Source organism: Triturus cristatus, chromosome 1_2, assembly GCF_964204655.1.
Source record: "Triturus cristatus chromosome 1_2, aTriCri1.1, whole genome shotgun sequence".
NCBI classification, from domain to species: domain Eukaryota; kingdom Metazoa; phylum Chordata; class Amphibia; order Caudata; family Salamandridae; genus Triturus; species Triturus cristatus.
The window spans coordinates 318075088-318102056 of NC_140580.1; the positions used below are offsets into that span (position 1 = coordinate 318075088).

General features: G+C 45.5%; 1 protein-coding gene across 1 annotated transcript in view; it reads left to right on the plus strand.

Moving 5' to 3' along the window:
- SCD (stearoyl-CoA desaturase) overlaps window positions 1-26969 on the plus strand; it is a 69468-nt gene that overhangs the window by 20230 nt on the left and 22269 nt on the right. Inside the window, exons 2-3 of the mRNA XM_085603880.1 lie at window positions 18324-18588; window positions 20785-20915. Of these exons, the coding sequence (XP_085460006.1) occupies window positions 18342-18588; window positions 20785-20915 (378 nt within the window). The 5' untranslated portion in view covers window positions 18324-18341. The remainder of the gene's footprint in view (window positions 1-18323; window positions 18589-20784; window positions 20916-26969) is intronic.

Here is a 26969-nt window from a genome sequence, read left to right on the forward strand (position 1 = left end):
GACCTCGATAGATGAATGCCCAGCTGATGCGACAAGATTAGAATAAGAATTACAGGCCTATTCATTACAGAAAACGAGTTTGTGGAAGAATACTGTAAACACAGCTTTTGCATGTGGAGTTACAGACTCAAGCTGGACAACCTAAAGCAAATAAAGCCAGCAAATGTGAAGCAAGAAAATGTGTGTTACAAACCACAAAGCCCACTGGCAAACGATGGGCAGAATGCATTCCCAGGTCAAATTTCTGAAACTCTACAAGATGTCTTTCGCATACCACACAGCTGCACTGTCTGGTAGGCTGCGACCTAAAAACAGAGAGCAGGGATTTGGAGTGGTTCTTGGGTAGGAGTTGGTAGCAAGAGAGCAAATGGCTACGAATTTAACCCGGTAGCAAGCAAGCAGGAAAGCTTTCCAGTCATGAGCATGGGGTTGACCCAAAGCCCACTGTATCCATATTGTATTGTTCACAATAGGCCTTTAACAGCACACAGGTAAAGCTGTCTGCTGGTGAGACCGAAAAGGGCCTAGAGGTATGAAGGGTTCTCAGGTATTGCTCTTTATCATTTATGTTGCTCTCAAAATTAAGCTCCTTAATGATGTTCAATATTAAATTGCTATCATGTCCTTATTCTTCTGTCCAGAGCTGCATCTTTTTGCAGATCTATTTTCATGCAGCATTGTAATGCATAAAATAAAGCAGAAATCACACCATATTGTTGGAAACGTATTATGCTGCAGGTTTTTATTCAAAATAAGTGTAATTACAGTTAAATCAGTAAACAAATATCAAACTTTATTTTCTTTGGCAGTCATTTTCATTGTCTGATCTATATCTCGGTTTTCTTGTGCCCAGGTGTGTTGGAATCTACTCCACTATAACGAAATGTGCAGTTGGCAAGGGACTGTGCTAAACTTAGAAGTGCTATGTTCTTGTGGGTGTTGTGTAGATGGGCTCGGGATACTGCCCTAAGCCTCTGCTCTGTGGCACCCAGAGAGATCGCCCTCATCCTTCTATGTTACGTTCCTGGTGTGTGGCCCTTAAAGTGCACTCAAAGAGCAGTCGAAGGTCACCTATGGACATGTGCATTCTTTTTTTATGGTCTTTTTACTGTCAGTAAATTCTAGGCTCGTAAAGGTTTGTTATATGGTTATTGATTGTCCTCTGAGGAATTTTGCAGTGATTACAATAGTACTTTGTATAGATAGGAGGTTACCAGATAATTGGCTGCCTTAAATATGAGGAAAAACCTGGATGTGAAGTTAGAAAAATGTTGTAAAGCAAGGCAAGTTTTAATGCTCTCTTCCTAAATATAAGGCATTAGTTTAGTAGCCACATTATGCCTAAACTAAATCCTTTCCACCTGCTACAAACTATTTTACTACATTTTGTAGATGCCCCCCTTTAAAAATGCATGAACTTAAAATTCAATCAATCAGCATTTGTATAGTGCAGCACTGTCACTCCTAGGGGTATCTCAGCCCTGAGTATACTGTGTCTCCGTCAAAGAGCCCGGTCTTGAGTTTCATTCTGAACTCCGCCGGGGAGGGTGCTGTTCACAGGTGGAGGGGTACGTCATTTCAGTTTTTGGTGGCAATGTAGGAGAAGGAGCGCCCCTCCAATATGGCTGCAACGGATTGGGGGCTGTGAATGGGATGTTCCGCAGGTGTTTAGAGGGCAGATGGAAGTTCAGTCGATGTAGTGTTGTCTATGGTCAAGTAGAGCCTTGTAGACGTGCATGAGGATCTTCAACTGGAATCTCTTCTGGATGGGGACCTAGTGGAGGTTTCTGAGGTGGGAGGTGATGTGGGTCCGTTTAGGGAAGTCCTGGATGAGTCTGGTTGCAGCGTTCTGTATGGTCTGGAGTCGCCTGAGGAGCTGGGTGGGGATACCAGCGTAGAGAGCGTTGCGTAGTTAAGGCAGCTGGTTACGAGAGCCTGTGACAAGTCTTTCTGATGTTAACTGGGACCCATCTGAAGATTCTGCAAAGTGTGTAGAAGCAGGTGGAGGAAACTGCTTTCACTTGTCGTTTCATGGTCAGTTGGCTGTTGAGGATGATGCCAAGTTTGCAAGCAAGGTCTGTTGTGGTGTGAGTTGGTCCAAGTTCTGCTGGCCACCAGTTTGTGGTCCCAGGCGAAAGTGTTGTTCCTGAAGATCAGTACTTCTGTCTTGTCGAAGTTGAGTCTGAAGCAGTTGTCCCTCATCCATTTGGCTACGTTGGCCATGGCGTTGGAGAAGTTGGTTTTGGTGTTAGAGGGGTCCTAGGTGAGCGAGAGGATTAGTTGAGTGTCGTCTGCTTAGGTGTTCATGTTGAGGTCGGGTGATCTGGCAACGTCTGTGAGGGGGTCATGTAGGTGTTGAAGAGGTTGGGCCGAGGCATGATCCTTGGGGTGTGCCTCATATGATGTCCTTGGGTGTGGAGGTGAAGCGAGGCAGCCGGACGTCCTGTGTTCAACCTGTCAGGATGGAGCCGATCCATTTGTGCCCATTTGAGGGGAAATTCAATTTATTGTAGATAAAGAGTGCCAGACTCCCCAGGGCCTGTATTATAGACACAGCTCACTGTTCCTGTTTTTGCCACAGCACACCTTTAAATAGGTTTGCCAGATTTTGACCCTTACTGCAAATAATGTGCTGCCCTGAGGGCAGGCCGAAACTCGTGCTTCCCTGGGAGCAGCACATTCAGTGAGTTAGGAGAGGCTGACTGAAGCAGCTGCTCCATCTTTCTTGTTGGAGGCGGCACTCGCCTGCACTTTAAAGAGGGGGTAGATATCTCCCTATATGCAGGAGCAGTGAGTGAAGTTAACGGTCTGGGTCCCCCTTCAGAGGGCTTCCCTCAAGTTGCACACATACAGTGTGCCACCTGTTTTGTAGTACATTATTAGGGCGCCTCCTTAAGGCCTGTCTTTAGGTCTCGCCTAGCGTTGGTTTGCGTTGCATGCAGTATATACTGTAGTGTAGAAGCTTCATGGAAGCTCTGCCCATTGGCTTTTGTCTTAAATGCTGCCTTCCGATTGGTTTGAGGCTTGTTAGTGCCTCCTAATTCATCATTTGTATCCTTCCACGGATATTGGCCCCTTTACTCCTGACACTATTTTCTTGTAGGTCTTGCCTAGCGTTGCAGCGCCAATGCGCTGCCACCGCTTTTCGAGACATCCAGTATATACTGTAGTGTGGAAGCTTTGTGGAAGCTCCGCCCACTCTCTGCCCATTGGCTTTTATCTTAAATGCTGCCTTCCGATTGGTTTGAGGCTTGTTAGTCCCTCCTTATTCATCATTTGTATCCTTCCACTGCTATTGGCCCCTTTACTCCTCACACTATTTTCTTCCCTGTCTCACCACCCCACTGCCCTCTCCTTCATTCTGTGACTTCTCTCACCCTCCCCCGCCCCCGTTTGTGTTTTGTTGCCTGCCGGCACTTCCGTTTTCATCTTTATTATTGCCACCTTGAAATATGCGAGTTCAAGATGCGTGCTGTACAAAAACTTCTTGTGTTTAATGAACTAGATTTTAATGTTAATCTAAATATAATAAGACTCTAGGCAACATTCGGGGTATGCATGGCAACTGACGCCTCTTAGTTCACAAATGGCTTTGTTGTCGGGCGGGAGGAGCGGCAGGTTTTTTACTCCTGCTTAAAACAAGCACTTTTAATAACTTCCTCTCACTTCAGTGCTATAATCCTGTGTACTGAGGTGTCGCGCTAAAGAAATGCACTTTTTTGAATTCTGAAGAGAAATTATCGCACATTTACATCATGTTTACTGTATGATTAACATGCCGATCATTTTCACGGCTCGCCCACTGGCTCATATACACTTGGCTCGTCTCCGGCTGGCTCTACCTGTTAATTAATATATTGGCTCGCGCAACTCCAACAAAGAGAGATGAATGGATACATGACAGTGAGCCCGGTAGATGGTAGAGAAATAGACTGGTACGGACAAAGTCAGTCTCCATTGCCTCACGTCAGAATCATCACTTTCAATAACCTGTAAATCTGCTGGCAGCTCCCGTATGCCCAAACCTCATCCCCCTCACCTATTCTTAGCAGAAGCGGCAGATTCTGAGCGGTGCCCTGCTGGTGCAGAGGAGCACTGCAGAGTCTGTAGAAGCGCTGGGATCCCTAGCCTCTCCGGGCGGGCACCTAAGCTTTCTGGGTTCCTTCACACTCAGGATAAATTAATACATCTTGTTCTGTGCTTTAGTCGCCCCTCTGTGAGCAATGTCTGGTAGATGAAGCTCTGTGTTCAGAGAGGTGGTTGTGTACAAACAAACAACTGCCACAATACCGTACGTTTTGAACGTGTAGTTAAATACCTGCTCATCGAGTACCTCATTGGCTGATCATTCCATGGCACTATCAAAATTACATTTGGACACATTTGCTCAGCTGTAAAACACTCCCTTCTATGGGTCATTTAACAACTCGGGGCTTTGAGGTTAGGTAACCTACTTTGGATGCTGTTTAAAAGAGTAAAAACAAAAATTAATGCAATGAAACTAAGCAACCAGTACTGTCTAAAACACTGTTAAAACTGACACGCATTCTGGCATTTTGTTTAGTTAATGTTGATTTTCTCATTGATGCGAGTAAAGTACTCTTAATATCCTAATGAAATCTACACACTTTTAACTAATAGCACCAGGCGACCTTTGACAACTAGGCAATGAATACATTTTCATGTACCCCCGAAGCCCTGCTGCACCCCGCCCCCTTGGCAAACTTCATTGCCTCCCAGTGTTTGGGGGATAACCAAGACGCAGGAGAGTGAGTCAAATAGTCCAGAAAATGAAAGAGAAGCCGGGATTCGGATTCACATGCTCCGATCCCGATCGCGTTGGTTAGTCTGTAAGCACTACTTTTATTAATGAGTTTCGCATTAGTAAAGCACCACGGTGTGAATGTGTGGCGACACTTCACCCATGAGGTACGTGCCAAGCAATTGTTGACACAATCCACACTTTGCATCTTTTTCAATATATTTATTACGAAGTGCAGGCCCTTTCCAAGGGATTTTGCACACTGCATACATTCACTCCAAAAATAAAACATGTATGTAAAAAACATTGCGATTTACAATGTCAATAGCTTTAACTCACAAATGCGAGACCTATTTGCATTGCAAATGCTTGTTAATTTGAATGAGGCATCAGACATGATTGCCAGCAGTAATGTAAAAATAAAGGCTTTGGCATGCCTTTGCTTTGGTAGTACATAACGGCAATATCCTAAATACCTCTGACACTAAGGTAATAATATTAATAACAAACCACCCCAAGTCAACATGATTTATCACTCAAACATCCGTTTGAAATTCATTTTGGAAATTCAACCATCAGTTTATTCGTTTGTAAAGTACATACATTTTTCGTTTCTAATACTCATTTTTTAATGTTGGTATACATATATTCAGTCAAGCAAAAACTTATAATTTCGTGGACTGGGCACAGGAGAGCTACTTATAGGTGGGTGGAGAGCTACCACTCATTGGAGAAGCCTGATTTAGAGTGTGGTAGGAAGGCTACAGCATGGGAAGAGTAGTGGAGGCAGTGCCTCCGGTGCCCAAGCCGCAGCTCGTGTGCCATATTCTGAGTTTTATGCTGCTGTATCAGGGATGTTTACTGAAAGTGATTCCACTGAAACGGCAGGAAAATATTTGACAAAAATGCATGTTCTTGTCACACCGTGCCACTGCGGTATTACAGACCGCCAGGCATTATTTCAGTTTTTCAAAGACAAGCCCCCACCCCCCAAGTGGAACTTCGTTAAAAAAAAAAACTAAAAATCAATTTCCATGTTAACTGAGAGTTGTTGTATACGACAGTCTCGTAATGTAAGAGGCTGATGGAGCCGGATTCTTGACTACCTAATTATTTCCGAGAATCCTCTCAGGTCGCCAGGATCTTTTTATCCGCTAAATAGTGTAGAGGGGAAGAAATACATTTATCAACACATAATCGCCAAAATTGGATTTCATTTGGAAAGGACCACTGACTCCGAATCTAAAATTGGTAAGATTTTATTACAACCCAAAATAACTGAATATACAGACACCTCAATACAAGGTGTAGGAGATAACTGGGTACTAATACAAAAGCAAGCCTACGTAGGATTCTCATCCGACTCAAAACAAAAAGAATCACTGATTCTAAGATCATCAAGAAAGCAATAGTTAAGCCAATATCCAAATTATGAATCATTAGTCTAGAAAGAAAAGAAAAATGTTAGTCTATCCCTACTCTATCTCTAATGTGACATCCCTACTTAACATTCCCTTCCCAGGCAAGGAGAATAAAGGTGTCAGAAGTGAAGACTTCCTAAGAAGCACATTCACTTAGTCAGAGCTCGATCTAAGATACTCTTTCTAGCTCCCCTTCTGAACCTCAACTGCTCAACCCACCGGGCACTGTCCCTAATACAAAATCACAAAAACGTAGAACACGCCCTACGGCACACCTCTTCAGCCAGGTCTTCTTCCAGTACTTTTCCTACAAATTTGTCTGGCGCCCAACGATGGTTACCTTGACCTTGGGTCCCAGGCACCTTTTCCGCTGAAAGTAACATCCTCACATTCCAATGTACTCCCCTGTTGGCTTCTCGCAGCATCCTAACTCCTAAAACAAAGACCTAGTCTCACTAACAAGCTAAATGTCCTTGCACCTGCAACAGAAACATGGGAACGAAAACATTTCACGTCTCCAAGATTTTACATCTCCCTGCAACCCAAAGCCTTTACCAAGGGAAATCATTTTCGGCCTACAACGTTTAGCTAACATAAGAAAATGAACAGGCCTTTCTCTTTACGTATATGCGATCAGGCCTTTACACTGTTAACCACATTGCTAAATCACACTCTAAGCATTAGTTCGTTATTTTCATATACGTGAGCAAGCAACTTGCACGTGTAATTCTAACATAGCACAAGTTTAACCTAACACATTGCATTACATGAACTAATCATTGTGCATTTACTAAATACATTCACGATAACTTACAGCGTTACTCTTCACAAAAGCATTATTATAATTCTAATCACCTCTATGTTGATCGATTTCTAATAATACATTTCTATGGTGTTCTTAGCATACATCGATTAATATGCGGGTGCTGACTAACGGTGAATATGATGCTCCCCTACAAATTTCAGAATCACATGACGCTCTATCAGTTCCCCCTTTGATGACAAATGTCATCACACCATCACCTAATTACTTCCCTTGGAGAAAGAACCGACCTAAACAGTACTTGTTGCCATCCTCCCCCGTCAGAACCTCTCCATATTCTTAAGATTCTGGTATTGACTGTCCTGCAGTCTAGCCATTCGCGCTTCACTCGCTCTGAGAGCTCTTTTAATTCTGTTTCCTCTGTACCACTTAAAGGCTCTGACGAGTCCCCACAAGCAGATCACACAAACTACAACAATAATGAGAGACTTGAGCACAAATCCCAGGAATCCTTTTCCCAAGCTCGCAAACCAACTTCACACACGACCAAATCCTTTACCAATCTTTTCCCACACGCCTTCCTCAGTCAAATCTTCAATTTCTTGATGAATCATGGTAATGTTGTCTATATATCTCTCCAGATCCTTGCTATTGTCTGGAATATACGTACAACATTCCTGAACTTTCAATAATTTACAGACTCCGCCCTCTTTTGCCAATAATACATCTAAAGCAAGACGATTCTGTCAAAACCATCGTCCTTATCGACAACATCTCTCCATCCACCAGTAACAAAGACCTTGCAGTATTCATCGACAGCTCATCAACCACGGTTGCCAACCTTCTGATCTTTACATCATTCAAGACCACGCCCAAACTTGGTATCATTGCTCCAAAAATATCCCCAATCACTGCTCCTGCATTCGCAGCTCTCTTAACTCTTGTATGATGTCCAGTCTCCAAAAGCTCCAAATCTTCGGCATGATAGATTTTCGGAAAAATAATAGCCAAGTAACATGTACCATACCAATTCGCAGGCAACCTCACATAAGCATTTCTTCCACACACGTAATAAACAGTTGGAATCACTTGTACCGGACCTTGCAAAAAGTTCTTAGGAGAATCCTACATTGTAAAGATATGATCACACGCACTTTGTCCTACCAAAACCTTTTCATAACAGGCCTGAGGACGTCTCACACACAACGTCCCCTTTTGGACCTGATCTAATGCTATGGGTCCATAACGCCCCTTGGACCTGTGCAATCTCTCCTCGTCTGTCCAATCCACTGGACTCTCTCCTGTGTTTCGTGTCTGTGTTAGTTTTCTATATCTATCCTCTACTTGGCCTACAAACTTCTTTTCTGTATCTGACAATGAACATGTCAAATTATGTCGGTGAGCATAAGCCGTATCCAGTTCCAAAGACGGTATGAAATACTTCCGTAGTCTGTCCTCTGACTTGTAATAATCGTATTTATTCAAATGCTTATAAGCTGGAACTTCAGGAAGTACTGCATCGTAATTGGAAAATAAATACTCAAATTGTTTTCTCTCATAAAAGATGCTAAGCAGCAAACTACAAGAAATTCCATATGTTAGTGGAAGGTGATGGTATCTAATACCTTCATCTACAGAAGAAGGTAGCTGCATACACACATAACAGTCTTTCCCATCCATTGCATCCACATACTCATTCAACAATTTTACATATGCATTAAGCTTAAAGTCACTTCTAGACAGATCTATGTGAAATCTACGACTCTCTTTAAGTAACAAAGCTCTTTGAGCTCCTATAGTAACCTCTTTCTGGCTAGAGGTGGCAGGCGTAGGTGTCCCCTGTACCTCCCCCTCCTGCTCATGTGAAACGATATATGAGGCTACAACTATCGCGACTATAGTGACTATCACTACCCCTAAGAGTGTACCTATCACTAATTTAGCCCTACGGTGAGTATTCCCAGCATCTGCCATCTTTGCAAAGTTCTCGGCTCGACAGCAACAAGTAAGAGTCTATTTCTCCTCCGGGTATGGCTTGTCAACCAGTTCAGACGACACTTCAAAGATGGAAATCCCCTTGCAATTTTCAGTTCCTTATTTACACAGTCCACAAAAGACTTCCCTAGCCCTCCTTCATCATTTCGACGGAAAGTCCCTAACTTTATTCTTCTTCCACTCGGGCCTAGGTTATCTTCTTCTTTGGACTTTTATGTACAACAGAGGGTTACCTTCAGTCCAGAACAAGATCAGCTCCCAAAATCTCTAAAACACCCTGCAGAATTTCAAGACGAAGTACCACTAACTCCTGGTGTGGTGGTGCAATACCAAAAGTCGGAAAAACCAGCGTCTCCAAGGTCAATTCACGAACCTTACTCAGAAGTGGTGGATTCAGAATATTGAGAGTCAGTATTCCTTCGATTTCCACGCCGGGAACCAGTAACAACACGTCTATTTTCAGGTTGGGAGAATTGCTGATCAGCGTCAAAGACCTCAGCCTTCCCGTGCTCAATACGCCTGGCATCAGTCACAACTTATGTCCACTCTGGTGAGGCGTATTTCTTGCTTCTGTGGCACTTCTGCTCTCCCTTCGAATACCCTGTGCACTACTTCCTTCTTCAGCAGAATTTGACTACTCCACCCACAGCAACACTCTCTTCGTCTGAGTCAAATTCGGGGCCTCGATTTACACAACCCCTTTCAGCTCGATCTAGTGCACAACCAACTGCATCAGCAACCCTCACAGCTTGGCCCTGTCACCTCAGCTGGATTTTCATTTACGGGAGGGGCTGTATCTTCCAAGGGTGCTGGAACTCTGCAGGTATGGGAGGCATGCACCCAGTTCGGCAGTCCCCCACACTTCACTGCCGTGTTCGTGACCAGTATTACCTGGTACGGACCACGCCAACGAACATTCAGGCAACTCTTCCTCACGTGTTTACGCACGAGCACCCAGTCTCCCGGGCACAGGTCGTGACACAGGTCACTTGTGGCTGGAACAGTTGCTGCTTGTACCTGCTGGAACACAGAACGGACTACGTCAGCCAGTCCCTTACAGTAGTCGAGAATCAAGTTATCAGTGATGTTAATCAAAGCAGTGGGAGGTATCACTGGTACTCACATTGCCCTCCCCATCAGTATCTCGTGAGGTGACAACCCAGTCCTCCTATCAGGAACACTACGAAGACTCATGAGAACCAAGGGCAGTGCGTCAGGCCATTTCAGGGATGTCGAAGAACACACTTCTGCCATCCGTGCTTTCAAAGTCCCATTAACTTGTTCCACAATCCCAGAAGCCTCTGGTCAGTAACTCCAATGTAGTCTCTGGTCCACATTTAAGGCAGCACAGAGCAATTTCATGATTTCACTATGGAAATGTGTTCCTCTATCTGACGCCAAAGAGGTCGGGAAACCGAACCTCGGGATAAGCTCTCTCAGCAGTAGCTTAGCTACAGTGAGTGTGTCACACCTGCATGTTGGGTAAGCCTCCACCCATCTTGAGAAGACACATACCACAACTAAGATGTACCTCAACCCGTTGCACTTCGGCATCTCAATAAAGTCCAACTGCATCCTATTGAAAGGCCCTCCTGACCTCCCAATGTGACTTAAAGTCACAGCCGTTCTCTTTCCTGCATTCATCTGCTGACATGTAACACACCTCTGGCATACAGCTTCAGTTACCGCACGAAACTTCGGATTCTACCATGTCTGTCTGAACACTCGCACCATTGCATCTCTGCCAAGATGTACTGCACCATGTATCAATCTTGCCTTCGGATTCAACAGGCATTCAGGTAACACAGCTCGTCCATCGCTCGAAACCCACACATCCACATCTCCTTTCTCACATCCCAATCTTATCCAGCCATCCCTTTCCTGATCAGAAACCTCATCCTGCAGTCGTTTCAGCTCTTCCCATGTATCGGCCATGGCTAACATCATGCTGAGATCAGTTCTTTCTTGGCTTTCTCCAGTATACCCTCCAGTAAATATGCATCCTTGTTCTGCACAAAACCAGGCAACTTCGTCGGCATAGTTATTCCCCATAGATACAAAGTCACTTCCTTTAGAATGGGCTGAACATTTGACAACAGCAATCTCTTTCGGACATTGCAATGCTTCCAACAATTGTCTCACATATTCCCCATTTCTAATGGGCGAACCAGAAGATGTCCCTCTCTGGGACCATAACTGTCAGAAGTCGTGACACCAAACCCGTACTGAGTATCGGTATAAATCGTTATCCGAATCTGATCGGCAGCCAAGCAGGCACAGGTCAAGGCAATGATTTAAGCTACCTGTGCGGAGTGTACTCCCTGTAAACAAGCAGCTTCCACCACCCCTGTGATGGTACACACAGCAAACGCTGCTCTCAGTCGAACAACATTGTCTCTTAAACATGAACCGTCCACAAAGAAAATTTCATCAGGGTCAAGGAGCTGGTCTCGGTTTGGTGCACAGTTCAGTCACATCGAGACAGTCGTGGTCCTCACAATCTTCGTCATCTACATTTGGAATAGGCATCAATGTCGCAGGATTTAAAACAGAACACCTCTTCAAAGTCACTTTTCCGGCAGCAATTATAACATGCTCGTAACGTGTCAACCTGTTGTTCGTGAGGTGCTGTGTTTTAGTCCTTGTCATCAACAGTTCAACAGAGTGTGGCACATAAACTGTAAGTGGATGTCCCATTACAATACTCTCACATCTTTCAATACTGACACCTGTTGCAGCAACGGATTTAAGACATCCGGGCAACGCAGAAGCTACTGGGTCTAAAGTAGCTGAAAAGTAGGCAACTGGTCTACGGACACCTCCATGATTCTGAGTCAGAACTGCCAATGCGCAACCTTCTCTCTCGCAACAGAATAATGTGAATGCCTTGTTGTAATCAGGCATCCCCAAAGCTGGAGCGCAACACAGGGCTTCTCTTAGCCTCAAAAATGATCTCAAACAGTCTTCGTCCCATGGTACCGGATCACTCACATCTTTGTGCGTTAGCCGTTTCAAAGGCTTCTTTTCAAAGGAGAAATTGGGAATCCATTGGCGACAATAGCCAACCATCCCCAAGAACATTCTGACTTCCCTCTGAGTGGTAGGCACAGGCATATTCATAATTGCCTCAATGCGATCTGGTGACACCTTTCTCTTACCCTTCTCAATTCTGTGACCCAAATACTGCACTTCTCTCAAGCAGTACTGCAACTTGCTTGGAGACACCTTGTGTTCCTTCTCTGCCAAATGATTCAGTAAGGCAATAGTATCGATCCTACAAGTGTCTTCAGTTTCTGACGCTACGAGCAAATCATCAATGTATTGCACCAGAACGGAGTTCTGCGGCAACACAAGACTTTCAAGATTCTTCTTCAAGATCTGATTAAATATCGATGGGCTCTCTGTGTACCCCTGTAGAATACGACGCCACGTTAACACACGGTTCTCCACCCGGAAAGCAAAAAGAAATTGGCTTTCCTCATGGAGTGGGATCGAAAAGAATGCTTGACACAAATCGATCACTGTAAACCACTCAGCTTCACATGGAATCTGAAACAGAATTACAGATGGATTCGGTACCACCGGACAACATGGAACAAGTATATCATTGATTTTTCGCAGGTCTTGCACAATCCTGAATTTCCCACTCGGTTTCTGTAGTCCCATGATAGGTGAATTACATGGGCTACCCATGATCTCTTTCAGAATTCCCTGTTTAATCATAGACTCAATTACAGGCTTCATCCCTGCAATTGTCTCAGGTGACAGATTGTACTGGGGCGTCCTAGGGAATTCTGCATTCGGCTTGACCTGTATCTTCACTGGGTCTACGCCTTTGACCAATCCGATCTCTTCTCCACTAAGGTCCCACACACCAATTGACACAGAATCTCTCAGATCAAGTGGAAGCTCTTCCACTGTCAGCGCTGGATACATTTCTATACACACACGCTGATTTGCAACCTTAAAGGTCGCATCATCATCCCTTGTCTGCACTTCAACTCCCTTTGGTGTGCAATAGATGGTGCAATTCAGCTTGCACAGCAGGTCTCTACCTAACAGACATACTGGACTCGAGTCGCACACCACGAACTGGTGTCGGTCCTTGAAGGTTCCTATTCTCACCGGAATTGGCTCTGTCAATGGGCTAGTCAGTTTCCTATTTGCTACACCAACAACTTGGATCGATTGTCCAGAGAGGGGTAGGTTGGGGACTACTGCTGATCTCACAGTAGACCGGGTAGCACCAGTGTCAACCAAAAAGGTGGTAGAGTGACCATCAATGTCTGCTTCCACAAATGGTCCCCTCTGGTCTACCTCTAAGACTGCTCCAAGTGTGCAGTCTTCCTCCCCTCTCAGGCACCGTCATGCCAACGTATCCAGACCAATCTCCTCACTTCCCTCGAACATGGGCATCTGCTGGTAAGTTCGAACTCCTTGCTGAACGTTTTGAACCCTAGGTGGCTGAGGAACTTGCACTTGCGGGCTATTGGTCCCCCCTTTCACCATCCTAGGTCTAGTCACAGTGGGAACCATTTCAGATACAGGTACCTGAACTATCTCTCCTTCCTGCTGCACCTGATTCATCGAATTCAAAGGACACTCGCGTTTCCAGTGTCCGATCTGGTGACAAAGATGACACGCAGTGGTCTTCAATGTCGCCACATCCATTCCTGTCTTAGGATCAACTGACTTTGGTCTTCCCTGACCTTGGACATTCTGGTTTCCTCCTTGGTTATTTCCCTGCCTCCTTCCTAACGTTCCTCCATTAGGCTGTCCCTGAGCTGTTTGCATCTGCACAAGCATCAATTTGTCTTTCAACTTCCTGTGCTTTGATTCTATCTCATCACTACAGTACCTAGCATACCGCAAAATCTCATCCACCGGCTTGTTCTGCCAACAAATCAAATGCTGTTGTATCATGAGACTAACCTCTGGCCTCAATCCCAACACAAACTTTGAAACAAACTGTCCCATGTCTTTCGTATCTAATACATCTAATCCACCGTACTACTTAAAAGCCTGCAAAAGTCTCTCATAAAACTCATGTACCGTCTCCTTTGGCTCTTGCACTGTCCGATCTATCTTCACCCAATCAATATCCTGCGGTGAAATTTTCGACTTCAACCATGTGATCACCTGTTCGAACTTCTTCATGACTATAGGTGACGGACCATTCAAAATTGGATCCCTGTCTGGCTCTGAGGCTGGCCACTGAACAGCGATTTTACATGCCGACCATAAGTCACTCGGAACCACAATGTCAAACAATGTATTCAAGTCGATCCACAACACCTTCGAGATTTTAACAAACCGATCAACCTGCTTGTACCACTCCACAGGCTTTTCCCTTAAACGGGGAAAGTCATTTCTAAATGCAGCCAGATCACCCCTACTCCAAGGCACATGCACGTTGCCACCATTCTGTACCTCTCGTAAAGGGAAATTCCCTACCTCCGTCATCCCTCCACCAGGAGGCGGCGTCTCTCCTATTATTCTCTTAGAACTCTTCTTCTTGGACCACCTTTCTTCCCACTTATCCATCATGATCCATGCACGCATTGCTATAATCAAAACCTTAATATGGGTTCTCAATCCCATGACCCTCTTCTCTTCCAATTCCTGATCGCTATACTGCATTCTATGGCTTCCCTGCAATGATTTCGTTTTAGACAGGTCCACATCATACTTTTTGGCCAAATCTGACAACTTCTCGTGTGCAGTTCTTGGCTTGCGAGTCACATCCTTCGCTACAAAGAGTAACTCATCTTGTTCGTACATGTACGTTCTTTCAAGAGGCAAGTTTCCGCTTATTATCTCATCTACTTCTGCTTTCAGACTCACAACATCCAACATTCTTCCTTTCAAAGCTCCCTTCAATATTTCTCGACAGACTGCTCCATCTCGTTCATCATAATCACATTCCCTTTCCTGGGACCTACTGTCTTCTGACATACTCATGGGAACAGAACGATTTACTATAGTGCCTCGTTCACTTTCTACCGTCCTCTCACTCTGATTCTGATTTCTCACTGGTGGTGCCCACATCCGCAAATCTGATCTTGACTCGGCCAAAGACCTCGGCCTCACTGGTCTCGCCTCTCCCTGTCCCCTAGAGGAATCTGCTGTAGCTGGTTATGGCGTACTCCAGTCTATAGGTTTTGGAGTCTGCTCCATTCCACTCACTGATCCATTTCCCCCGATCACATTCCTCGCTCCTACAGCTGACTGTACTGAACTCCCAACCTTCTCTTGATCTGGGTCGTAAACAGAAACAATGGGTCCAATGGTAACCGGTACCTTTAAAGCGTCCGGTAACCTCACACCTCTCCCAACCTCAGTGTTTGCTACAGACTGATTTTTCATGCCCTGTCGAGATTTTCCCTTCTACTCTCACCTCTGACTGAGTCTGTCATCCACTAGTCCCTTCTGCTGGAGCTGATTTCCCTCTATAGGAGTCTGGATTATATGGAGGTGGTCTCTCGAACAACAACCTCTCCAGTAGGCTGTCATCTGTATCACTGTCATCATCATCATCCGCACTCTTTACCTTCGAGCCATCAGTCTTTACCAGTAATGGATACAGCCTGTCTCCCTCTATTGTTTGCACTCTCCACCTTTTCTCTTCTGCGTCCCATCTTGCATCCTGAAATGCCTTAATCGACCTTTTCACCCTTTCCTGACTTCGATCTCTTTTCCTGTCATGCGCTGCTCTAATCCATGCATGCAACGCCTCAAATTGTGTAGGGCTCGGCAAAGGTCGTAAAGCCGCCATCACAGATTTCAACTGGTGCAACACTTCCAACCTGAAGGAGCCATATCGCTGGTAAACCAATTCACCCTCACCCTGGGTCATTTTATGCCAATTTTCAAGCCAAATTATGGTTGCACCCCACATTTCTTGCCATGTAGTGCGCCGGAGTATCCTCGGGAGGGGCTTGCTCTCCCCCACGAGTAACCACATGTATGTCACCTCTACATAAGTCTCGGAAAACTTTAAAGCATTTCATGATAGGCAATTCAAACCCACCAATAGCAGCGCGACTCACACCAACCGACCTATCGCAGCGCGGCACCTTCTGATGTCACTCTTCCTCCGCTCGCAGCAGTTCCCCTCCTTCCCAATTCACGTCTCACCCTTGCATTCGTCCCATTCATACGCTGAAATAACCGTTTGTCCCAAACAAGTTACTTCTCTGACTGTCCGTCCACAGTCTCTCGAAATTGTCGACCTCGGCTGGAAACTGTCTGTCCGCGAACGAGCAGACAATCACCTCTGATAGGTTACAAATACTCAATTCCACGTACAACATCCCACGACCCGCGTCGGTTCCTCACACATTCGCACCCCCTATCTCGGTCCTGGTAATCGATGACGTCTCACGATCCGCTTTCGGTGGTCAACAAAATCTACCTCGGATGTCTTCTACACCACAATCGCTTAAGCTACTCGTCGAGCCTAAGACTTTCCCGGGCTGTGCGTGCTCACAGCCTGATCTCACAATCACTCAACACTCACTCCAACTCCGCAAGACATCGCACAACAAATCAACACCGCAATCTACAAACATCTCACCCTATTCATACTCACTCCTCCACGAACTGCCGCTTTCTGCCGCACTGCTGCTCTCCATCAATTTCCATCAACCGCCGTCGTCTGCTGCGCGCCACCCGATGAGTCACCATGACTTGAATTCTATGGGCCTCTGGAATCTCTTATCCTGATCTAGATCTCCCCTCACTATCAGAGATAACCATCCTACTCTGCTACCAACTGATGGGGCCAGATTCTTGACTACCTAATTATTTCCAAGAATCCTCTCAGGTCGCCAGGATCTTTTTATCTGCTAAATAGTGTAGAGAGGAGGAAATACAATTATCAACACATAATCGCCAAAATTAGATTTCATTTGGAAAGGACCACTGACTCCGAATCTAAAATTTGTAAGATTTTATTACAACCAAAAATAACTGAACATACAGACACCTCAATACAAGGTGTAGGAGATAAATGGGTATAAATACAAAAGCAAGCCTACGTAGGATTCTCATCCAAAAGAACAAACAAAAAGAATCACTGATTCTAAGATCATCAAGAAAGCAGTAGTTAAGCCAATATCCAAATTAGGAATCATTAGTCTAGAAAGAAAAGAAAAATGTTAGTCTATCCCTACTCTATCTCTAAGGTGACATCCCTACTTAACATTCCCTTCCCAGGCAAGGAGAATAAAGGTGTCAGAAGTAAAGACTTCCTAAGAAGCACATTCACTTAGTCAGAGCTCGATCTAAGATGCTCTTTCTAGCTCAACTGCTCAACCCACCGGGCACTGTCCCTAATATAAAATCCCAAAAACGTAGAACACGGCCTTCGGCACACCTCTTCAGCCAGGTCTTCTTCCAGTACTTTTCCTACAAATTTGCCTGGCGTCCAACGACGGTTACCTTGACCTTGGGTCCCAGGCACCTTCTCCGCTGAAAGTATCATCCTCACATTCCAATGTACCCCCCTGTTGGCTTCTCGCAGCATCCTAACTCCTAAAACAAAGACCTAGTCTCACTAACGAGCTAAATGTCCTTGCACCTGCAACAGAAACATGGGAACGAAAAACATTTCACGTCTCCAAGATTTTACATCTCCCTGCAACCCAAAGCCTTTACCAAGGGAAATCATTTTCGGCCTACAACGTTTAGCTAACATAAGAAAATGAACAGGCCTTTCTCTTTACGTATATGCGATCAGGCCTTTACACTGTTAACCACATTGCTAAATCACACTTTAAGCATTAGTTCGTTATTTTCATATACGTGAGCAAGCAACTTGCACGTGTAATTCTAACATAGCACACGTTTAAACCTAACACATTGCATTACATGAACTAATCATTGTGCATTTACTAAATACATTCACGATAACTTACAGCGTTACTCTTCACAAAATTATTATAATTCTAATCACCTCTATGTTGATCGATTTCTAATAATACATTTCTATGGCGTTCTTAGCATACATTGATTAATATGCGGGTGAATATGATGCACCCCTACAAATTTCAGAATCACATGACGCTCTATCAAGGCCCAGCTGTGAGAATGCGTGTTAGCCAGTGGCACCTTCGCCACGAGTTTTCCACCCTTGAAAGAAGTAGGAGTAATTAGAGCAACTGAGTATTATTCAGTGGGGCTGATGTAATGCATTTTTTTCTGTGACCTTCTGGATATTAGCTCTCTTTTTAGTGAGGTAGTCCTAAAAATGAATCCATGCCAGCCCGCTATCTATTTGTATACCTTGAAGAACGGACAAAAAAGTTGGATTTTTGTTGTACCAGTTCAGCACACTGCACTGGAAGCGTAGCTTGATTGTTCTCTGCCTTTCTGCTTCCAGCACTTGAAGGATTTTAAGATGACCAACAGAGGAAATCATGCTGCCGAGCCATGTACAGCAAAAGCATCCCCTGTTCCCGCGGATGGGGGAGTCGAAAGGATAATGACAGATGACATGTTTGATGACAGCTACCGAGAGAAAGAAGGTCCCAAGCCACCTAAAAAAATTGTGTGGAGGAACGTAATACTCATGGCATTCCTACATCTGGCAGCCTTGTATGGATTTGTGCTTTTACCTTCAGCAATGTATCCCACCTTGGCATGGAGTAAGTGATTTATTCTTCCAACGTTATCTGTAAATAATCCCAAATTTGTGTAGGGTTTAATGTAGACGGCGAGTGTGGGGAATACAAGTATTTCACAACTATGTTTAGTTAATCGCACCTTGAAAAATATTTTCAAATCATAACATTAATTGAGGGATACACTTGTGAAGGGTTTAATGTGTAGGTTGCATAGCAACGTAATCGCGGTTGCCTTCCAGCTAATCCTAGAAGTGTCTATGTTGCTTGCCAAATTTCACCGAGCCAAAGAAACACTTTTCAAGTCTTGCTGGAACCTCACATGTTGTAATAATTTTTCACTTTCTTCATCAGTTTTTCCCATAGAAAAAATTTCAAGACTAGATAGGCATGTAAAAACTGTTATCCTAAAAACGGCAGGACCTAAATAAATCTCTTGTATTTGATATTACTATAGGTTTTCAAGCCGGTTAAAATGCTTCATTTGGTGCTACAAAGGTTAAACCCTTTTATTTGAAGGGAATTTACCTTGTAAACGATTGTACATATACTATTTTATATGGTATTCATTACTGTGCATTTGACATCTAATGTCCTTGATTGCTGTGTACAGCAAAACTAGCTGTTAATATATTTCTTGTAAAAAATACTCGTCACCATTTTTTGGGTGCACTTTTAAAACTAGTTTAGATAGGCCCTCGAAGATTGAGCGATTTTACAATTGCTATACAAAGCAAAAAGCACGAAAATTCAAATTGCTGTAGCGAGTACAGTGCTAGAGTGCAAAACGCACGTGCATACACATTGGTTCGCCTATCACTGCAGCCCTTTCATCCATGACCCGAATGGGATCATCAGTCATCATCATGCATGGTTGCATGGGTACGTGAGAGACTACTGAGCAGACGCATAAAACAATGCCTTACGGGAACGGGTGTATGGTTTGTGCTTCGGAGGTGGTCCTGGGTGTACAGTGTATATCTGCAGGTTGCCAGGTGTGTGAATTTTTGGGGGAAGGTCAGTACATCATTTGTATGTATTTCGGGGGCATGGCTCTATGTCTGGGGAGTATCTTAAAAGGCAGAAAGGTCACTAGGGCAAATATATCAATGTCATGGAGACAAAATATATTTTTTAGAATGGAAGATCTCCTGCGTGGAGGGCTGATTGGGGTGAGAGGGTGTCCCAGATGACAGCTATGTGTGTGTGTGTGGCTTGGGTTCGGTGGGACAGGCCAATAACGATTGTGTGCCGCTTGCGTGTGCTTGTGTACAGAAACACCGTAGGAAAATGTGAGGAACTTTGAGAACATAAGTAAGGTCTGTAGGAATGAGGGCCAAGGTAAGCAGCCCATCTCCGACCCTGTATAGTTAATTAATTTGCTCTCTTTTACTTTAGGTATATGGATATGGTTTACATTAGAAGCTTCTCAGATACGGTCTGCAATACATAAAAGAGAATTGTTTGTGGCGAAAGGAGCAGGGTGAAAAAGATGGAAGGTGGGGTTGGGAAAATGTAATACACCCAATTGTAAACAGCAGTTATCTTTCCGTGGGCCACAGGCTGGTTTTGACTAGACGAAGGGCTGTTTTATTTACTGGTGTCAGTCCAGAGAAAACCTTGTGATTCTCAGTGACACTATAGGGCACTCTAGCTTAGTTTTCAGTGTCTCTTTGGGGTCACTTGGAACCCAGCATTGGAAACCAACCTATCTACAATTGTATATATTGACGGCACATTTGATCAAGTAATGATTCCTCAATTATTTTTCATAATTTTACAAAAATCTTTCAGTAATATAGAATGGGGCACTGTTTGTTAGCTCCCTTCAAAATGTAAATTATACAAACAGCCAAATAGAACATAATGGATTTGCCCTTTTATGCCTTAGCGTAACCTTAAGTAATATGCACTAACATGCCTAAAGCCTGTGATTGCCACTTTCTGCTCTTGAGTGGTGCTTGTTTGGCACTCTCTTATGTTGTGTGATGTGCAACAGCAATACACGTGAGAGGTAACGTTGCTTCATGCAAACAGAAATGATTTTCACCGTAATCTAATAAATAGCATTTTATTCATTTCTTCTGCATGTTACTGGAATACCTTGACTTCGCATTTTCATAAGAGGGTCTAGGTTAGGTAGTAGCATTGGATCAGCCAACACAAATTATTGGAGTATAGAGTTTCTGTGTCTGATTTCTGTTTCATGTGTTTTTACAGCGGTGATCTGTTTCCTAATCAGTGCTCTGGGTGTGACTGCCGGAGCTCATCGCCTCTGGAGTCACCGATCCTACAAAGCCAAGTTGCCTCTGAGAATATTCCTGACTATTGCAAACTCTATGGCATTTCAGGTAAGATAGCTGTTTGTTCACGGTCTGCAAATATGAGATCTCATGAGCTATCCAAAATAGAGAGTCTAATATGAGTCCCTGCACCTTTAAGAAGCATACATTATAGTTGCTGTGGTAGGGTTCTAGTGGCTTGGAGAGCTTTCTCAGTCAAAAAGAGTAGGGATCTTCAAACTCTGATTAAAATTTGGAAGGTGATTCAAGAGAGAGCTAGAAAGATCAAAGCTATTGATGGGATGCTTGGAGTGTTGGTGGAGCTCTGGAAGAAAGAAAAACAATCCTTTTTAGGTGCAATCTGTTTCTCTATTCTGAGAGAACAGAGGTAGTCCAACTACAGCCCTTGCTTTTAGTGCCTGGAAGAGTGCGGGACCACATAATCATGAGAATTATGTAATTCATTGGTGGATCTGCCTGTGTGCAGCAGAGCTCATCAAGCTGCTGGTATGTAGCCAATTTCAGTGTTCTAAAGGACGGTACCTCAGGTTGTTTACCAGCTTATGTGTTGGGAAAGGATAGATAGTTCTACTTCTCCAGTATTTGGGGTGTCTTTCATAGATTCACATGCTTGAATATTCCCCGTCGTCGAAGTGGGAGTCCCACGGTATATATAAAAAGCAATAAGTATCATGTATATATACAAATACACATACATAACCACATAAGAGTATATATATATATACCCAAATAAACTTATATATATATAGTTCAAATAACATATCAAGTTAAAAATACCATAGGATAGCATTGAGACATAGGAAAGCATTGAGAAAAAGAATCACTTTGCTAACATATCACTGTCACTTTATAGTTCAAACTCCAGCCAATCAGGCGCTAGCACCCTCTAGAACCTTCTCCTCAGAGGCTCAGGCCCTCAGATTTTCTACCGCACGTCGTGTGAAGGGAGTCTCCCTGAGCTCTGCTCAGTTCTTCATCTGGTTTGAGGTTTTTTAGCTCTCATCATGTCTGCAAGTAAGAAATCTCTTTTCCGTCCTTGTTCATCTTGCGGAAAGTCAAGACTTTTCTCTGAGGATCCCCATGAGAAATGTATTTATTGTCTGTATCCTGATCATAAGGTGGCTAATTGTAAGATCTGCAGAACTTTCTCTCACAAAACTTTGAAAGATAGAGAAGGTCGCCTTTTAATATGGCTTCAAAAACTAAAGGACACAGACAACCCACTTTCTGAGGTGGAAAGTGTAGCCTCTGTCAAAACAGGAGTCTCCTCAAAGCGTGGAAGTGTCCAGGACTTGCCATCTCCTTTTCTGAAAAAGAAGAGACTTCACCTTGAGGAAGTGTCTACAGGCAAAGTCTCTGTCACCACGTCTGCGCCCCCGAGACGTAGCTCTCAGGCGTCTGTGACTCCGTCAGCACATGTTTCCAGTCAGAAACTTTCAAAACCGTCGACGGGCCCGTCGACGGCCCCTCCGTCGACGAGATCGGCTACTTCATCAGCCTCGTCGACGACGGTATCGAGTAGATATCCTTCGTCGACGACACTGACTTCGTCGACGTCTTCTCCGTCGACGATAGTATGTGTGTCTCTTAGAACTGTCTCGTCGACGATACCACTCACTTCTTCGTCGACGACTGGGAAGCTGGCGCTTCCGTCGACGTCTACAACTCCGTCGACGATGGGTAAAAAGAAGAAGAGGAAATCTTCCTCGTCGACGACAGCCTCGTCGACGACAGCCTCGTCGACGACAGCCACACCGTCGACGACAGCCACACCGTCGACGACAGCCATCCCGTCGACGACAGCCACCCCGTCGACGGCAGCCACCCCGTCGACGGCAGCCACCCCGTCGACGGCAGTCCCGTCGACGGCAGCAACCTCGTCGACGATTGCTTCGTCGACGGTCGCCTCGACGACGGTAGGGTCAAATTTTGCGACAATGCCATTGGTGCCAATGTCAACGCCAGCACCGGGGTCTGTGGACAGCTCCTTAATGCTTCGTCGTAAGGCCATGCTAGACCCAGTTATGTTACCACCTGGACCACGGCCACCTCGTCAACTATTTCCCTCAAGGGATGAGGACGATTCGGATGAGGGCGATCAGTCTCTTTTTCGGGATGCTCATAGTCCTTCGGAGCTCCATATAAAATGCCAAGAGTCTGAGGAGGATGAATACTATGAACAGGAAGAAGAGCAAAATCCCTCTGCTCCGGTTCCTATGATGCAGCTTCCTGTGCAGCTTGTTTCCAACCTCCAATATATGTTGGAAGACTATAATCGTCGTTTTCCAGCATCCCCTCAAAATACTCCACGTGAAGCGCCATCTGAGGTTCCACCTCATCCTATATTGCCAACGATACCCACGCCCTCCACACCTGCACTGCCTTCCAATGCAGAGGATGATAATATGGACAATCCGGATACGGAAGAGGGCGAGCTCCCAGAGGACGACTCTATGGCGGACTGGGATGATTACCAAATCAATTCGCCCGCATCACCGCCAAGGTCACCAGTCAACTCGCCACCTGTCGACATAACAGGGTTCCATCAGCTGATGGAGAGAGCAGCACAACGCTTTCACCTTCCCATGGTGGTTAGGGAAGAGGACTGTTTCTTATATGACTTCAAGTCCCAGCCTCAGAAACAAGTACGAGCTGTGCCAATCATAGACTTCATATGGAATGAAGGCTTAAAATTAATGAAGACACCTAATTCTATTCCGGCGGTGCTCCCACGCCTGGAGAAAAAATATAAAGCTCCGGATTCTTCCCCAGCCTGCTTGGTGTCTCAACCTAAGCCGGACTCAGTGATCACACAAGCGGCACAGCGCCGCTCCAAGAATCCATCATCTCCAATGTCGGCGCCTCCGGACCGCGACGGCCGTCGCCTGGATGCCATAGGCAAGAAGTTTTCAACCATGGCGTCAACAACGGTCCGGGCTGCGAATTCCTTGGCTATCCTCGGCCGTTATGATAGACAGATGTGGTCGGACATGGCTGCATTGGTCAAGCTTATACCGGAGGATTCAAGAGCGGAAGCTCAGAAGATCCTGCAAGAGGGAGAGAGGGCGTCATCCGAGATCATTGACTGCTCTGTTGACATCGCATCCACCGGTTTTCGCCAATTGGCGGGAGCAGCCGTCCTAAGAAGACAGGGCTGGCTTCGATCAACCTCTTTTCGGCAAGAGGTCCAGGCTAAGATTTTGGACATGCCATATGACGGGGAGTCATTATTCGGCCAGCATGTAGAAGATGCCTTGCAAACCATTAAAAAGGATACGGATACGGCTCGTTCCCTCGGCAATCTACAGTTTAAGAAGCAGCCCTTTCGAGGTGCGCGCGGCCGCGGCACCTCCTCATCATCATCCTTTCGTGGCTCCTCGTCCCAATACCGCTCGTACAATCAGGGGCAACAGCGGTACTATTCACAACCGCAGCAGTCCTACAGACAGCAAACTAGCAAGTCATACAGAGGAAAGTCGAATTACAGAGGAAATTCAACCAAGAAGCAGTGACTCTGTACGGAAAGAACTTCCTTTTCCCAGTTGTCCTCTAGTTCTTGTTGGAGGAAAAATCTCCCAGTTCTTTTCAACCTGGTCCTTAATCACTTCGGACCGCTGGGTCCTGGATATTATTTCAAGGGGCCACGCCCTAGAGTTTGTGAAGGTTCCTCCACGCACACCTCCATCCGGGCCACCACCCGCCCATCTCAGAGAACTTTTCAAACAAATCCAAATAATGTTAAACAAGGGTGCCATCGAAGTGGTTCCGAAATTTCAAAGAGGGTTGGGATTCTATTCCCGTTTTTTCCTCATACTAAAGAAATCAGGGGAATGGCGTCCCATCCTCGATCTCAGATTGCTCAACAAATTTCTCAAGACTCAGTCCTTTCGGATGCTCACATTGAAGGACATCCTCCAATTCTTTTCTCAAGAGGATTACATGACAACGATCGATCTGCAGGACGCATATTTCCATGTGCCCATTCTGCCACGTCACAGGAAATACCTACGGTTTCGAGTGGGCCACAGGGACTACCAATTCAAAGTCCTACCCTTCGGACTCTGCTCAGCCCCGCGGGTCTTTACAAAATTCCTAGCCCCGGTGGTGGCTCACTTACGACAAGAGGGTATTCAGATATACCCCTACCTGGACGATTGCCTCATCAAAGCTCAATCCTCCCACCAGGCGGCCCTCGATACCCAGCGCTGTCTCGATCTGTTTCAGTCCCTGGGGTTGTCGATCAATGTACAAAAATCTCAACTCACGCCGACTACGTGCAAGACTTTTCTCGGCGCTTGTATCAATACGAGCACAACCATGGCCTTCGCTTCAGCAGAGCGTCAGGAACGGATTCAACAGCTTGCGAGCTCCATCGCAGCAAAGCAGTCAGTTTCAGTCCGCATATTAAAATCCTTTCTGGGAATGGCGTCCTCATGCATCGCTTTGATCCCTCTCTGCAGACTAAAAAGTCGCATCATCCAAGAGGAGTTAGACAAGCAGTGGCGCCAGGTTTCCGGTTCCTTCAACGATCAGGTCGTGGTGTCACCCCGCATGGCTCAAGCGCTGCATTGGTGGACTTGTCCTGCCAACATCGCAGCAGGAACATCCTTTCTGTCGTCAACCCCAGAACTCGTCCTTACCACGGACGCATCCATGGAGGGTTGGGGCGCACATTTTCAAGATCTATCTGTCAAGGGCCTATGGTCAGCAGCTCAGCGTTGCTGGCACATCAACAGACTGGAACTGATGGCCATTTTCTTGGCGTTGAAATCCTTCCGCCTGCAATTCCAAGGGAAGTCAGTCCTCATTCAGACGGACAACACCACGTGCATGCACTACCTGAACAAACAGGGCGGGACAAGATCTCCACTGCTCTCCCGTCTGGCGCAGAGGATTTGGAGTTGGGCCATACTCCATCAGATGACGTTACAAGCAATTCATCTGCCCGGCATTTCCAATACTCTGGCGGATGCACTCAGTCGGTCAGCATCATCAACCCACGAGTGGGAGTTACATCAACCGACGCTGGAATTTGTCTTCAACCTTTGGGGTCACCCGACAATCGACCTCTTCGCAACCCCGCAGAATGCAAAATGCCAGTCCTACGCAAGCTGGTTTCCCCACCAAGGGTCGTGCGGAAATGCCCTTTCGATCAATTGGTACGGGATATTTGCGTACGCTTTTCCGCCGATTCCGTTGATTCCGCGAGTGCTGCGGAAGATGAGACAACAACCGTGCCATGTACTTCTAATAGCTCCACGGTGGCCTCGGCAAGCATGGTTTTCGGAGTTGCTTCTCCTATCCCAACGCGAGCCCATCCTTCTCCACCTGAAGCCGGATCTGCTGACAATGAACGATGGTCGGATATGCCATCCGAATCCCAGATCTCTCAGCTTGTCGGCTTGGAACCTGAGCACCTTGAATTTGCTCATTTGAACATTCCTCCAGCCTGCAGGGAGGTGTTAGCTAAGGCAAGAGCTCCATCCACAGTGAAAACGTATAAGCTCAAATGGAAGCGATTTTGTCATTGGTGTGCTTCCGCCCACATTCATCCTGTGCACGCTCCCCCAGAACACATTCTGCCGTTCTTCCTACAACTAGCGCAGTCTGGATTATCGCACTCTACCTTAAAGGTCTTTCTAGCAGCAATATCTCGCTTCCGACAAGACGGCTCGTCCTCTCTCTATTCATCCAGAGTCATGCAACAATTTTTCAAGGGTCTCTTCCGCATGTTCCCGCCCATTCGGTGTCCTCCACCCACGTGGCGCCTGAACATCGTGCTGGCTCAACTCATGAAGGCGCCCTTCGAACCCATCCACTCTGCGGATGTCAAATTTTTAACTTGGAAGGTGGCCCTACTCCTTGCTCTGACCTCTTCCCGCAGAGTCAGTGACATTCACGCATTTACTATAAAGCCTCCGTTCCTTCAATTCAGGTCGGATTGTGTCATCCTCCGCACTAATCCGGTTTTTATACCTAAAGTGCCATCCGATTTCCATCTTAACGAACCGGTGCTCTTAAAGACTTTTTTCCCGCATCCACAAACCCCGGCGGAGCAAAGCTTACACTCTCTGGACTTGAAGAGATGTCTAAAATTCTACA